This window comes from Notothenia rossii (genome assembly GCF_949606895.1).
Source record: "Notothenia rossii genome assembly, chromosome: 6".
Lineage (NCBI taxonomy): Eukaryota > Metazoa > Chordata > Actinopteri > Perciformes > Nototheniidae > Notothenia > Notothenia rossii.
Genome location: NC_136909.1, coordinates 50,229,590 through 50,246,606, shown reverse-complemented (window position 1 = coordinate 50,246,606; position 17,017 = coordinate 50,229,590). Strand labels below are relative to the sequence as shown.

Here is a 17,017-nt window from a genome sequence, read left to right as displayed (position 1 = left end):
ACAATTAGAGACACCAGGGAAACTAACAACAGGGAGGAAAACACAGGGAGAGGGACCAGACAATACACAAGGAGGAAAACATGACAGGGAAAACAGAACAGCAAAAAACCATTACCAGACACACCAAACTAAAACCGTGACATGACACAAGAATCGTGACACCCACCTTTTTTTTCTATGTCCGATATCGCGTAAAACAGAGGATTTAGATGTAGTGTGATCATTGTATAACTCCACATGCCTTTTCTCCTCATACTCTCTTTCATGACTTTTTATTTAATGAATTTTAACGTCTGTAATCGTTGTTAACATAAAACCGGAAGTCAAGCTCACTGTTGATAGCCGGAGACTTCTTCCGGTAAAGCTTTTCAAAATAAACTTCAGCAACAACGTTAGCCAAAGACGAATGCTAACCGGCAATTTTCAGAATAAAACAGTTTTATCCTTACTGTATGTTTAAACTAAATTACGTCATTAAACCTTGATTTTAATTTCTTACACAGCATATATACATATTTGGTAATATAAATTATGAAGCACGAAATGAGTAGGGTAGACATGTGGAGATTATCCGGCTGAACAAAACGTGGTTTGTTATGAAACACTGCTATATGTGATGAACATGGATCTATTGTACTGCCCTCCCCGGCAAATCAACATTTATGTTGTAATTTTTATTTTACTTTGTTACCCACATCCCCTCTCATTTCAGAGTCCGCACTTCCTGCCCCTGATTGTTCCTCACCTGTGTAATCAATCATCCCAATGAGTCTCACCTGTGCCCCATTTTACTTTTGCTGCAACAGCCATATTATGCTGCAGCCACCAGATCCTCCATCAAAAAGTTATTCTGGACTTCCTTATTTTATTGGCACTTGATTCATACAACAATGTGTACAGTAAACCACAGGGTGTATGCTAAAGTTGTACCAAAGCTTTTATTGTAACTTCAATTGGGAAGACAATAGTTATATTACATCATGACTCTGGTATAATCCAATGATTTCAGCAACATTTGATCATCATTGAATGTCTGGGTAAGGGAGGATGCCCAATAAATGAGGTTTAGTTAAAAAAAAAAACTGTAGATGATAATCAGACATAATTGCCATTTCCTTTTTACCATTCAATAATACAGTAAGTCACATGTTGTAACAGTTAGCCCTTTTTCACATGAAATGGAACATGTAGCCACTGTCCTTCTGCTCACTTGAAAATTCCAGATTCAGGAGATGCTAGCAGTGCTGTAAGCAGATGTGTCAAAGGTGAATATAAAAACACATCAAAAGTAACCATTTAAATACTGTATCTGTATCAACCAGTACAATCAACACTTAAAGACGTATACAAAATAAAAAGTCAGGGATCAGCATGTCCTGGCCCTCATTAGTACTTGGGGAAAGGAGGTGAATCAGAGAAAGCTGGGGTCAGGTGTTTCTAAGCAAAATAAATATGTTAGTGATACACACTAGAAGACTGTGCAGGAATACAATTATGAAAACAAATAAAATAATCACAATGCACACAGCGGCGCAACATGTAATATTGGCCCACAAACCTTGTTGCTCTGTGGCATATTAGAAATATTGATTACCTCACTCTGCTACCAGCAAATACATAAAAACTAGAAAATGCATTTCCTGCTGAAAATGTGTGTGAATGTTGCTAAAACTGCGCAAATTTGTTGTGGAACTCAGCTGAAAATGCAGGAAAAACTGAATATTTTGATAGTTGAATGGTGTCCGTAGCTGATTTTAGCAGCAGAAACCAAGTAAGTGTTTAGCTGAACCTAGAGGAAAAAAGCAAAAAAATGAAAAGATTTGAATCAAAATTGTTACAGCTCAAATGCATTGCACTGACTTTGTTGGAAAACTTGAGTAGGAAAATAGTGATTAAGCGTGTGTGTGTGTGTGTGTGTGTGTGTGTGTGTGTGTGTGTGTGTGTGTGTGTGTGTGTGTGTGTGTGTGTGTGTGTGTGTGTGTGTGTGTGTGTGTGTGTGTGTGTGTGTGTGTGTGTGTGTGTGTGTGTGTGTGTGTGTGTGTGTGTGTGTGTGTGTGTGTGTGTGTGTGTGTGTGTGTGTGTGTGTGAACATTTGTAGTAGAGACATCCAGTGTTTGGTAGCGGTCGGATAATCCAAAAACGTCTAACCCTATCGTAAAACAGTATTTCCTCTTGACCTCTGAGTGAAACGTCACAGGGTTAAGGGATAGTGGATAGGAGAATTCAAAAGGATTTAGGAGAAGAGACTGCGGTACTTTAGAGAATCCGACTGCACTTTCACTATCCGACGTGTTTTTGATGCGCCATACAGAGAAACATATTCTTCATGACCAAAGTTGGATAAGTTTATAAGATATATATATATATATATATATATATATATATATATATATATATATATATATATATATATATATATATAGATATAGATATAGATATAGATATATATATATGAAATAAGTTTCACTTTCCTTTTTTATTTCAATATATAAAAAATGAAAGTGAAACTTATGCTCGTCACCCTCTCCCTCCGGTCCACATTAATACAAATGATCCCAATACGTATGATTGTATGAAAAGATCTTAAAATAAATACAAATGTATTTATTATAAACGTTAGTCCTTAACATCTATCACTGTGTATATCACCATTCAAACATCTTTTAAAAGTTGAACAAACCCCACACAGCTCAGTAAAGACTGTCAAATGTTGACTTTATTTGATCATTTCAGCAAAAAAATAACGTTCATATTTCTCTTTTTGATTATAATACTGATGAACGTTCAAAACAAAGCACTTTGGCAACTTACCACATACATTTTAAAATGCTTAATAAGCACCGTAACTTTCATGATATAATTTCTCGGTCATAATCGGTTGTTTCCCTGAACGGCCGACTGTTGTGTGACGGCAAATGCTGCGGCTGCAAGGCATTGTGGGGCAGCATTTTCTCCTCTCCTTTTAGTGAGGGAAGTCCAGTGGTTCCTAAGCTAAAGGAGGTTATAAAGTTAGGTGGGTGATTTCACTCGGTTAGGAAGGTTCCTAAGCTAAATTGACTATTCGACTTCAGCCAGAGTCTGTGCGTGTACCAGTTTGTCTGTGGGCGTGTCTTCTTCTTCTTTACTTTAATGGTGAATCGCTTCCACTTGGAGCATATATCGCCACCTACTGTTGATTAATAAAAATAATAATAATGCAATACGTTTTTTATTAGAGTGCTTTTACAGGTGCTCAAAGTGCTTTACAATTACACATTACACATATTAGACATGTAAGAGCCATTACTGTGGACATTACCCACAGGTGCAAATGCGGGTAAAGTGTCTTGCCCAAGGACACAATGGCCTGACGCAGTGGCGGCCGAGGTGGGATTCGAACACCAACGGCCCTTGATCTGATGACCAACGCTCTAACCACTGCGCCAAAATCACCCAATGCTCATATTAAATCCTTGTCCTCAGACCAGTGTTTTTGAGGAACTTGAAGATCAGCTTGTTAACTTCATTTCTTGAGTTACTGTTGGAGAAATACTGTTTTCTCCACTCTTTGGGTTGTTTTAATGCATTGATATCATGTGTGGCTCTGAAACTGTACGACCTTGCAGTTGCCTCCTCTAATGATAACAGAAGACAGGTTGTTGTTCTATTCTGAGGAGGCAGAGACTTATTTGTTCAGGTTGTTGATCTTTATGAGGAGACAGGCACATACTTGTTGTATCCTACATTATCTCACAACAGCTGGAAGTCCAGAAAACGTCACAGATGACCCATTGCAGATGACCCGACTTTCCAACACACTATATAAGCCTGATGTTTTTTGCTATTCCGTTGAGCAACATACCTCATGTGTGTGAGTTAACCCATATCCTTTGTATGTGATTTAACTCTGCTCCTTCTTGGAAGAATAAATTATTGAATTAATTTCAGTTTTCCGCACTCTCGCGGGAATATCTCCGCAATGGGGCGAGCTTAAGTTTCACTTTCGATTGCATGATATAGCCCAGCGACACCTCCGTCAAGCATGTTGCCACTTGTTTGTACCATTTTCAGGCGATTTGTAATCTGTTCTAGAAAAACTATGTGTTTTTTAGGATTTCAAGAAGCATATAGAACAAACAATGGATGTATTTTATGAACATTTATCCATGCTGAAAGTAGATTTAGATGTGTTAGGAGTGAGATAGAGATTATTTTAATACATGCATCTGATGAAGCATTGCAATTTTTTTGTATACATTTTTTATTTTTTTATTTTCCATTTTTATTTTGTAATCATCTTGCGACCCCCACTCGGGGTGTCGTGACCCCCACTTTGGGAACCCCTGCTCTAGTGGTCATGTAAGAAACAACATGCTCCCAAGCCCGTTCATTGCAAACGCTCCGGAGGGACGTTTATTCACAAATATCCCTCTCTGGAAAATCCTAAATTGTGGAATAGTTTGGCCATTAAAATGCTTTTTGATTCGATTTCTGGCGAGAAATGTATATTGTACTCTTAGAATCCACGTCCAGTCTATGAGTATAATCTATAGTTTGATAGATATACGAAGATGATTTGAGGTCTCATCAGGAGAACGTGTATGCAGCTTCCATGTAAAGTTAGCGTGGGTTAAAACAGTTCTTCCGGTCTCAAAGATTTTTATAATAAAACCGGATATATTCCCCTCACTGTCAAATGATTACACAGTGATATCTGCATTACTCATCCACTAAAAAACATCTGTTTATCCTTGTTAAATACACAATATTGATTGGTTTAAATTGTGTACAATGCTTTTGTGTTTTTAACCTTCGATTCAGAGAAACAAATAGTTTTTTCGGAGTTAAGACACTACAGTTTCCGAACACACTACACTACCCAGAATCCCCAGCTATCGTTTGGGACTACAACATCCGCATTGCTTTACAAACCCCGTGATTATTCATCAAGCTCTGTGATTGGATGTTGGAGTGGCAGTGCGACAAGGTTATGCTGAGCGTCACAGCTCTATGATATGGAATGGAACCACGGCAGACTTTCCAAAACTGGAATTGGACGGGTCCAGCCCCCGGCTCCAGCCCCCCAGAACTACACATGCTGGCTATTGTGTGTTTCGCAACATGTTCTATGGCACGTCTCTTTATAAGATGTTTTTGTATTTCCAACAATTAGAAGTTGCCAGTACCGATCATCTTAAGATTATATAAGATATACTTTATTGTTCCCAAGTTGGGAAATGTTTTTATTACAGCAGCATACTACTTTGTTCTACTCCACTACAATTCAGAGGTTAACCCGGTATTTTTACTCTACTGCATGTATTTTAGTTTCTTTGCAGATTCTGATTAACCTGTTAAACCCCGAGCCTGTTTTTCAGGTTTCAGGCTTGAAAATGACATTCCCAGAACAAATGACCATATCTTCCCTTCTAAAAGGGTTAAATTAATAATCTTTTTTCTCAAAGTAATGATAAACCTGTGAATTGGATGTAGAAAAGTCAGGATCAATATAGATGTTTTTTATTTTAAAGAAAATTCAGATTGAACATCGTAAAAAACTGTAAATTATAGTGTCCGTCCAAAAGATATTTTGTACTTATACTGAAAACTAACCTTGGATGATGGGTTAGTAGACTAAAAGCTTTAGGAATCCAAAGTGAAACATATAATAAATACCCTGTATCAAGATTGATGCAGAACAAGTGATATTTGACCTTTTTTAGACAGATTTAGCTAAATAAAACCTCTTCTGGGGCCATTTAGGTTGATTTTCCATATCTCTGGCCCCCCTTGCTGGATTTTGACATGTGACATCTCTTTCTAACCGTCAGAGCCAATGGAATCGAGGGGAACTCCCACATAGTCCTTATTTGGTAATGTGTGTGTGTTAAACTGCCGCATAGCAAAGACCGGAAGCTGAGATAACTCTGGTGGCTACCATTAGCAGCTAACTTTTCCTCTCCGATCTTTACATAAAAATGGAATTATGGATTATAAATGAAAAAAATTATTACACAGACACATTATCAACCTATGGATTGAAGGATTATTTGAATTATTTGAAGTATTAAAGTAACGTGTTATGGCAGGAAAGTTAAATCTGGTATATTCATTTTAATGTTACCTTATATATATTCATGTGTGTTAAATTAGAAGGGACAAAGTATCTTTTCCCTCCCCCAATATATTGAGGTGAAGTCCTTGTGTTTAGAGAGAGAGGTGAGCAGGGGACACCCTTATTTGGAGATAGTGCCAAGACGCTGGAATGTTTCCCTCGTAAAAGAAGGGTGTGCGTTACACATGCTTGGAGCAAATGTGTGTGTGTTTTCATTGCAGTACATATATGTGCTACATGATTACTGGTCAACTATACCTCTGTTCTTATTCTTTCATGTGTGGGTACTAAATGGCTACAAACATTGTGGAGAAATTAGCTTAAACATCTTTTATTACTCTATATGAAATGGAAGCAGTTTTTTATGACAGGGACGAGAGAGTTGGGGGAGGGGACACATTCCGAAGAGTTTCAGCATGTCAATTATCAGGGAAATCGACTTGTTTTCAATAGATGTGTGTGGTTAGTTACTTTGTATTAATAATAACAGTATGTGTAAAGGAAGCTGGAAATATGCAATGTGAAACCTTTTATTTGAAGTAAAGATGTGAACAATAGCTCAAACAAATGGAAGGGCTGTAGGACAAATGAGTGTGTTCTCTGTATTAGGCCTGTGTGAAGTTTGACTATTTGAAAAGCATCTCTAATACTGCTTAAGAGCATAGGTAATGTGTTCCTCGTTATTATTGATATGAAAGTAATTAACATGTATTACGTATATTTAGCCAACTATAACAACTATATCTTAAAACATACTTTTAACTTGTGTGTGGCAGCCTGAGGCGGGAATATGGACACAGGGACAAAGGGCCATAAAGGGGATGTGTGTGTGCTGGCTACAAGATGTGAAATAAGATAGGGAAAACTTGTTGTTGAGAGCAAGTTCGTACCAGACACCAAAAGGTGTCTGGTCTTCGTCAAACTGAATGAGACTTTTTGTTTCCGGGTTTCTTCTGCTGTGTCGCACTGATTGGGTACGACAGGCCATGTGTTGGTCTCTGCCAATAAGATGACCTCGGGGGGAAAGCCCGCACACACCTCCTCCTGTGTTTTTAGTATGAAACACTGTGTTTTCCAGGGGTTCGACCTCTTTTTCTTCAGGCTGACCAGGAGAGTAGGACAGGAGAAAGAGCAGGAAGTACTTCCTTTGTGTTTGTGTTTGTGTTTGTGTTTGTATTTGTATTGTTACTCTTTATCATTAAAGCAAGATTATTGTTTAACTTGTATTCTGGTGTTTCTTAATCCCTTCCTTTTTACGAATTCACCCAGTTTATCAAACGACACGCGGAGACGAGGTTGGTTTTAAACATCCTCCAAATCTCCAACAGGATTAACCGATTCAGCCGAGTTTTTTCTCGTTTTAATGCCATTGAACACGTCTTTTGATCAGATTGACAGCTACGGTGAGACAATCTCCATAACAGCTCCGTAAAGGTACGTGTTGTGATGTCTGTGTTTGCTTCCCCTGTCGCGAGTTCGGATCATTCAGTGATGATACTATACACCTAATTAATCTGTGGAACCTCAGCTTTCATCGGATGTCTTGTATATGCACCTACGATAAGTAATAAGGGTACTTTTATCTTGAGTTCTGTGCCAAAGTCCGTTAGCATTTTTCGCTCAGGGGTCATTTAGATGCTTCTAATGAGACTTGTGTTTTGTTTTGGTAAAAATGGTTTATATCGTCAGTTAGCTGAGATTATTTCCGTTAATCTGGTATAACACATTAATAGGATCTTAAATATTAAGATCCCCTGAGACACAGTGTCGTGAGAGAAAAAAAAGTAAAGTACCAGCCGGCGGGGACCTTGGGGCTTAGGAGGTTTGATGTGAAATATAAACAACCCTTAAAAAAGAGTTTAGTTACACCTGAGTCAAATTCAGGGAAGGTGATTGTCAAGTGCCAAAATAAACTCTGCAATATATTGGACGTTAAGTACTTTGTCAGACTTCATATTTATCTGTGGATAACCCCAACGTTTTTTTCTTATTCAAAAGAAGACCTTAACTTAAAGTATTCTTTAATGTTTAAATAAAGCCTTATTAGTTTGTCTGTTTTGCTCATCCTCCTTTTAATATCTTTGGACGTCCAGCACTAAACTGTTTTATTGTAGAGATCACTACAGTACCTTCTTGATATTTTCTATTCTATATTTCTATCATGCCTTCAACTTTCCCCCAATTTTGTATGTAGGCTACTCTTAATATTTAAATGTTTTCATCAAATAAAACGTATTCAACAACAAAATTCAATAACATGCTTTAACCACACGGTGCGGGTTAAAAACCAGTGGTGTAGTTAATAAAACATAATAATATCAAACATAATATGACTATTAACTCTCTATTAACTTTATTGTGAAATTTTAAGAAAAATACAGTTTCAGTCTCTCGATTTGAAGCTTATGCATTGTACCATGAACCTGTATATACCTGTAACAGTCAACTGCATGAGGAGTTGGAAAGGTAGTAAATAATATCTTTAAAAACTACAACAAAATCCCTTTCTATCAGCTGTGCACCCTTATGGTCTACCAATTGGATCAAATATAAAAGTCAGCCGAATTAGTGTTGATACTGCAAGGAGACGTATTGTTTGAAATGAAATGGAAGATGTTTTTTAATTGCTAATATATTTATGATCCACGTCACATATTCAGTTTTGGCTGCATTTCTTACAGTTGGTCAAAAGGTCTTCTGATCAGGGCTCTATAAATAAATATCTACGGCTGATATGTAATATTTAATGCAGCCGAACCGTGTATTACAATGCCGTTATGTGATGAGTTCCAAACAGAAAAGCAAGAACACTCGGAATAAAGTATTATTTTATTTAAAAACAATGTTTTTCCGATTTCATATCATATAAACACCATATCCCGAAATGCATTGCGGCTAAAACAATCGATCAAAACCTCTGAAAAAAGAAAGGTGTCTCTCAGAATCGAAAGAGAAAAACCAATGGGAAAAACACAACATTGTACACAATTTAAACCAAAAAATTTTGTATAATTAACAAGGATAAACTGATGTCTTTTAGTGGATGAGTACTGCTGATATCACTGTTAAATCATTTGATCATTGGTTTTATTATGAAAACGTAGAGACCGGAAATACTGTTTCCAACCCGTAACTTTACATGGAGGCTGCCGCAAACCTCAAATCATCTTCGTAATATCTATCAAACTATAGATCCTACATATCGACTGGACGTGGATTCGAAAAGTACAATATACACTACTCGCTAGAAATCTAATCAAAAAGCGTTTTAATGGCCAAACTGTTCTACAATTTAGGATTTTACAGAGGGTTATTTGTGAATAAACGACCATCTGTAACGTTAGCATTCAACGGGAGCACTAGAGGACGAAAACTTTAAAACGTAATTATAGGACGTATTAAGCGCTTGAACAAACAACACATTTGATCATAATAAGGGCCTGAACAATGGCCCATTTGGTCGTATGAGTTGGAGGACTTGTTGGTACAATTCTATCAATCTGGTTTGATTTCTATGTGTCTGCTCTGATTAGATGATGTCACTCAGGTGTGTCTGCCCCAATCTGCCCAGTAACTGGTTACCATGGTCACCTGCAGCAGCAGAGGGAGGATCATTCAGAATGCATTGAGGTTTATCTCTGACAATTTTGCCTCCTGTTAAAAAACGATGGCTCCTATCAAAGAAATGACCTGACCATGAGCGCCAGGGAACCCTGATAAAGATATCAAAAATCGGAATACCAGTTTAATAGCTGAAGGTGTTATGACCGTGTTAAAGTTGGAATGAAGTCTCTAGCTGAAAGTATGTGAAAGGAGTTGCATTTTGCACACTGTGTAGGTAAAAGAGGATTTGAAGGTTCATCCAATTGAGTTACATGTTAAAAAAAGAGTTGAAAAAGCTGAATATTTTTAAAAGTCTTTCCCATCATCATTTTAATGGTTTGTGTGGATGAAAGTATGCTGAAGTTATCGGACGGCGGAATCTGGTTGAAATAATAATAATATACGGAATAAAGATTTGAAGAACAATAGTGGAATGCTGTTGAACAGCATTCACACAAATTAAATGTATGCTCCTACAGTACGAGTGTATATGTAACCCCCGGTGTAGTGTCCCCTCGGCAACAGACCACTCAGAGCTGGTGAATACTTTGGTTTATTTCACTGCGTTTGTTTATACCTGCGTTTGAATGGACACATAAAAAGGACACGTTTCTCAAAAGATCCTCACGGGGTATACAAATCTCCAACAACACATCAATGATCGTATAGTGGTAGTAAACAATGTGAAACATTAAACATAAACAAACTGGTGTACAAAACTCACATACCTGCATTTGAATGGACACATAAAAAGGACACGTTCTGTAGGAGAGATAGCACCACGCTCACGTTAGCTTATTCGCTCAGATTAGCTATTGGTGATCACATTAATAAATCATATAAAACAAATAGCCAATCACACAAAAACATGTTGCTGTGAGCATTAAACGACTCACATTAAATGAAACAACACAACAGAACGTTATTGTCCAATAAAATAACAACATACATTTTTGTCCACCGACATAATACAATAGAACCTTACTCTCAAAAGATCCTCACGCGGTATGAGAATCTCCCACAATCCATTGCGGTAACAAAGCTACAGTAATGCAGGCACGCGTTTGTAACACCAGATGGTGTAATTCTCCAATTTAACCCGGATTTTAAACCAACCTTTATAACTCTGTTAAATATACATATCTGAAATGTGTTGGTTTGTAAAAACAGTAAAAACAACAAGGAGTGCCTTCTTTTTTAGGACATGGGGAGCCCAATGTGATGTGCAGTCGATTTTCCTGCTGTGGTTAAAGGTTTAAGGTTTTAAAAAGGTTGTATACATCAACATACAGTAGTCACCTCATGATTAGTTAATCATGAGTATCTGTAAAATGATGAACACGTATTTCCTCACAGCAGGTTTCTCGTTCAGTCTCTGTCCTGGTGATGGACTCCAGGTAAAAAGGCTGCTATGAGAGAGAGAGATCCAAAGATTACAGATGTAGCACTCCAGATAGGACTCAGATGGGTGTGTCCCAGTCAAAAACCCAGCGGATGCCAGTGCCTGGGGGTGTTGCCAAATTGCTAGAGGGCGTTGCCAAAGTTCTCCATTTGTTCAATTACAGGACTTAACCATGAGATGGTGCTTCATTCACAAATACACAAAGACAACTGGGTATTGTAGAACTTAGTCTGTTTGCAATGTTTGCAGTTCTGTAGTTGTGTTTGCTGAATACTGTAGCATTTAATCACCTATTTGTTATGGTTTTCACAGGCTACTATAATGAAAAAATATCAATATTTTAGATCAAATAAAGTATATAGTTTGCTTTATGCAGTATATTTTTTTTAATATTGTTGGGGTGTTTTTACACAGTAGTGAGAGTGAAAAACAGGATAGCACAGATTAATAAAATCAAAAATAAGATGAGCGATAAAAATAAAAATAATAATAATGAGAAACTATAAAATAAGAAATGAATAAAACTCAAATGTAATTATCATATCATATATTCTAATGTATTGTATTATTAAGTAATATCATACATTAACCCCATTATAGCAGATGCCACATTGAATGGATGAACACATTTATGCATCAATAAGTACAACAGAGTATTTCTAAATACAAGTTGTAACAATACTTATATGTATGTAATATTAACCCTTTTGAGTCGACCGTCACGCCGGCGTGATCAGATCACATGACCCTTTTCAAGCCGGTGCCGCATAAAAACAACAGTCAGGACAACATTGCCGTGTGTTTCTGTCGAACGTACTGGCTTGAAACGATATGCCAGTCTTTGTTTCATGCAAAAAGACCCAGTAAACACGGAGATACGATGATATAAAGTTAATACATTTCAAAAGTATGAGAAATGGAAGCACATATTTTAATATCTTCGCCGTATTTTATCATTTTACGAAACGGAAAATACTGGAAACTGTAGATCCTGCTCAACAGGATGTATTTACCAGGGAAGGGGTGAGGTAATCAGGTAAACGGAGTGACGGCGGGAACCGAAGAGAGATGGCAGGAAATGGAGAGAGACGAAGATATACATATTATTGTACATAATGTCTATATATAATAACATAAGGATTCATTTCAGATGATAATACTTTTCAGGGTTACGTCCGGTCTGACAGCGCTTGGCTCTCTGCTGCAGAGAAGATCACTGCTCTAAACAAAGTCAAAAATCTTACATCCAAACGGAATAAACATAATAAATTATTATTAATAGGTTAAGTCTTGTTCATTGTTTTTCACTTGTATTAAATGTTTGATATTTCCGGTGGAAATGGTGGACTATCGGACAGCACACATTCATATATTGTCACTCACACATTCATGCATTTTCTTCTCATATTCATATATTTTAATGCTCATATTTATACATTTTGCTCTCATGCAGATTCATTCAATTTTTACATTTAATATTAAACATAATATATGCATGTCTGAAGACAATATATGTATGCAAGAGAAGAATGGCTTATTATATTTACAGCTCTTAATAACATTCATTTTCTGGACTCAATGTGTGTCTCATGGGGGGGAGAGGGGGAATTCCTCCACACATTCCGATGGCCAATTCGTTTTAAACAAAGAGTTCACATCGACATGAGGGGTGGGGGGCTGGTGAACGGTCTGGTCATTTGTTTATTCCACAATGTTTATCATCATGAAATTAATATCTATATATTTTATACTATACTTGCACTGCTTCCCGTTTTCATACTTTATATATCTTAGCATATTCATGCACACTGTTCATACTGCTCACAGGCTGCTGTGCTGTGTATATCTAGTGTATTCATACCCCTCACTGTTTGTTCATCATTCAATTCATTCTATCTTTTATTCTGTAGATTGGGTACATTACTTTTCACTTTACTGCTTGTTGCACTCCTGGTTAGAAGCTAAACTGCATTTCGTTGTCTCAGTATCTGTAATATGTGCAATAACAATAAAGTTGAATCTAATCTTGAGCAGGAACAAATGTATTTACTTAGTACATATCTGACATTAACGATTAAACACGTGTGCATTCTATTTATGCAAACCGAGTCAAGCCGACTCCGGAGGTGGCGGCATGCACCTTAAAGTTGTTTGCAATCCGCCAAACCTCCCCCGGCTGCGATCGGCTATTCTCGTCTACTTTCGAGGTGAGCCGCAACGCGTCTCAAACAAGTCCACACGAGACAGCTCCGTTTAGCTCCAACCACTGGAGAAGCTGCAGTACATATGCAGGAGCCTGTACGTGGCGCTGTAACTTCCTCCACAAAAGCAGCGAAGAAGCATGGTTGTCATGGTTGCCCTTCGGTTTATTCTCCGCGGTGGGGGCAGAGGAAACCGGGCAGAGTTTTTCACCAGACAACGTGTATTAAAGGTTAAATCTTCCGGACAAAATTATAAAAGTGCCGGTCAAAGGTGTTCTTTGTTATTTATTGAGCTTTAACACAAATGAATAACGAATCTATATAATATAATAAAACACACGGAGCCTCTCTTTTTCCTCCCTCTCTTCGGACAGCGTCAGTGTCTGTCTCATGCAGCAGCTGATCCAGTAATGAGTGACCCGGCCGAAAGTAAAAATAAACATATTTATAACTAGTTTATGTAGTTTGAGAGGTAATTAAAATAGCTAAGGGCGATGATCTGACTTGAAGTGTGTGCTTTTCTCCGGAGCTGCAGGTGAGCAGAGCTGCGTGTCTCCGTCCTGTCAGATTAGACTTCACTCGCGTTTATGTCCATATCGAGAGAAAGATAAATAATCTGAATTCAGTGTGCAGTTTACTTTGACGCGGGGCTGAGCAGCAGAGGTGGGGAGAGGCGGGGCTATTACCTCATCATTATCAGAAAATGATCGTATAGGGCTTAAGGCCCAGATACACCGGCCAGTCACCTGAGAAGTCGCCGACGCTGACACCGACACCGACTGTTGCGTCGCCGGACTCTCCTGCGTATTTGCCGACTTCGCGCACTGGAACACACCGCAAATCCGAGCCGAGCACGTATGAACTGCGTATGCGTGAGTCGCAATAACTCTCCTTACCAGCAGGCGGCGGTAGTGTGTAATCATCATTCAAAAGAGGCAACAACCGGAACAACCGGAAGACAGAGAAGAAGAACAGACTCCGTGATATAAACAAACAACAAATAGCGGTTTTCTTTCCATTTTCACTCTCGTCCATTGAAAACATGAACGAACAGGAGCTCTATAAACCGATGAGGTGAAATAGCCGTCCGTGTGTGTTCCATCTTCCATTTTAAATCATTTGTTTACCTCCCTCACTTCCGTTAACGCTTCTCATGCACTGATTCGCTAGCTGAACAGCCAATCAGTGTTATCCCTTTGTCCGACTTCCGGTGGTGATCCCGACGCCGATTCAACATGTTGAATCGGCAAGAAAAGGCGTCAGGTCGGCAGAAAAGACCCGACGGTGCGGCGCACACCACTCCGAATAGGGCGTGCCCACACTTATGTTCGGCCCGACTCCCATTTACTGCTGATTTCGGGCCGGTGTATCTGGGCCTTTACACACGGAGCCGCGTTGCGTATGCCGTTCTATCCACCTTGGGACCCATTATTGTTTCCACAGTTGTTTACTGTCATATTCGGTCGTCCTAGTGTGGCAGAACGGTCTATATGACACTAAACAGTAACGCAAATTACCGTTTTCGCCCTCGTGGGGCCGTGGCCTTAATGTGCCGCCACCTCCGGAGTCGGCTTGACTCGGTTTAAAGAATGCACAAATGTGTTTAATCGTTAATGTCAGATATGTACTAAGTAAATACATTTGTTCCTGCTCAAGATTAGATTCAACTTTATTGTTATTGCAACGAACGAAATGAGACAACGAAATGCAGTTTAGCTTCTAACCATGGGTGCATCACACAGCGAAAAGTGATGTGCACAACAGTAAACAATGATCACAGTAAATGATGTGGATTAAACCACATTTATTTCGTTACAATTAAATTAAATGTAGGCTAGTGCATGCATTTCAACTCGCGAACATATGATACATTAAATGATCGTGAGGATGATGATTGAAAATCGTTTGTTTGAGCCCGGCTGCATTTCCTGATCTAAAAACATAGCAAACGTGAATTAAACAACATTATTTTTGTTAAATAAAAACATGGTGATGTTTAGTAAATGATTACATGTCTCTTATTTAGCACAGAATATGATCCTATCCGTGACATATGGATTTTAACAAATATCCACTATATCAGATACCAGTAGATCTAGCAGCTGTTTATTTCACATGAGTTCCAGTGTGGCAGCTTTCAATCAATCCCTGGTGGATTCATGATCCATTGCAGCTGGTTTCCTTATAATTAAATGTATTTATCAAGGGGGCGTATCAAGTCCTGCGTGGGATTTTCCTTTTCAGCAGGGGCCCGCCCCGTGCAGGTGAGGGACCCGCACGGGTAGGCGTCCGAAACGAAGCGCTAGATCTGTATCTTTAGGAGTTATGGTCAGTTAAATCCACTGCTACTGCTTAGATTCTGTACCATCAGAAGTGCTTATCCCAAGCAGACAGCTCATCAGGAGGCTCCTCTGTGTCAGGAGGGAACAAGTCGAAGTGACTGTGATCCATTGGGCCCTTCAGCTGAGGAGCAAGATAAATCATCAGGAAGTCAATACATTTTGCCAGCATCAGTTAATTCACAGTGTCCTCATTGGTAGAGCTGAATCCCTTCTGTCCGTGCACACCCTAATCAAGGACATTTGGCCAGTTCAGTTTGCATACTGACAGTCTTCCTTAAAATACATACTTATAGGTCAATATTGACACATGTCAGGGCCGGTTTGATTTCTTTCATGCAGCTAGGAAACCACTGTAACTCAGTACCTTAAATAAGTCAGTCTTGCACTTTGTACGTTGGACAACCACTCAACCACATGACACATGACTTTGTGAGAATCTAACACTAAGTAGACTTCAAACAATGTTGTTTCTCAAAAACCTAATGAGAAAATATATATTTTTGTACGTGTAGATCAGGGCAACGCAACAGTTTAGTGATGTCACTTTGTTATGGAAGTAAACAAAGGACTCCAATGGGGCCGTTTTAGCCAGGGTGGGGAGTGTGTGGGAGAGAAACTCCCTCTGGAAGGATAACAGGGATTTTAGTCTCTGCAGACCATTTACATGCACCAAAAATCTATAAAACACACATTCAACCATTTCAAAAATGTTCTTCAAACCTGTCGCTAATCCTTTGGGCTTGGTTCAGAGCCAGTTAGTTCAGTTGGTAGTTGCTAATTCATAGCTATGCTATTACCATATGTATCCCATCAGCATTTTAACCTTCATTAAATCTAAATGTTCCATTATCGGTCACAAATGATATTGTAAACATCATGGCAGATTTCTCCAAGAATAAAATAAAAGCAGTAGATTGCATTCTTGTAAAGTTTATAAAATGGCAAGTGGTTTTCTCAGATTGTTCCGGAACAGTCTGTCAGTGCGTTAGAAAAGAAAGCTCATGGTCTCACCTCTCTTCTCAATGGGGACGGCAGCTTGTGACGCCTCAAACCTTCCCAGTTAAAGCCCTGGAACCACCTTTACAACAGATAGAACAAAAAGAACCTGAGGGTTGGACTTTATTTGAAATAGAACAGACTGTAACCTTAAACCAGATTATTGCTGGTTGAAATATAATTAGAAACTGTTGGGTTTTCTACGATCTGAGGTAGGATTAGCGGTAAAGAGTCCAGGAAGCTTATTTACAAGTTAACAGCGTTTAATAAAACAATGGTACAATGATACAATGAATTTGTCAAATCATTTAGCTAAAGATTAGCATGAATGGCTAAGCTAGACAGCTTTTTTTCCCAAAAAGTGGCTGTGGGGTAAAGT

General features: G+C 38.5%; 1 protein-coding gene across 4 annotated transcripts in view; it reads right to left on the bottom strand.

The window, feature by feature from the left end:
- Positions 1-12,980: 12,980 nt before the first annotated feature.
- Positions 12,981-17,017, bottom strand: part of prkg2l (protein kinase cGMP-dependent 2, like) — an 89,353-nt gene continuing 85,316 nt past the window's right edge. For 3 of the 4 annotated variants that reach the window (XM_079690289.1, XM_079690288.1, XM_079690290.1), the window contains 2 exons: positions 16,654-16,720; positions 12,981-15,763 (listed from right to left, as the gene is read on the bottom strand). In XM_079690289.1, coding sequence (XP_079546415.1) covers positions 15,668-15,763; positions 16,654-16,720 — 163 coding nt within the window. In that variant the 3' untranslated portion in view covers positions 12,981-15,667. Of the gene's footprint in view, positions 15,764-16,649; positions 16,721-17,017 lie in introns of those variants that run through there. The other variant, XR_013809710.1, reaches the window with a different exon arrangement.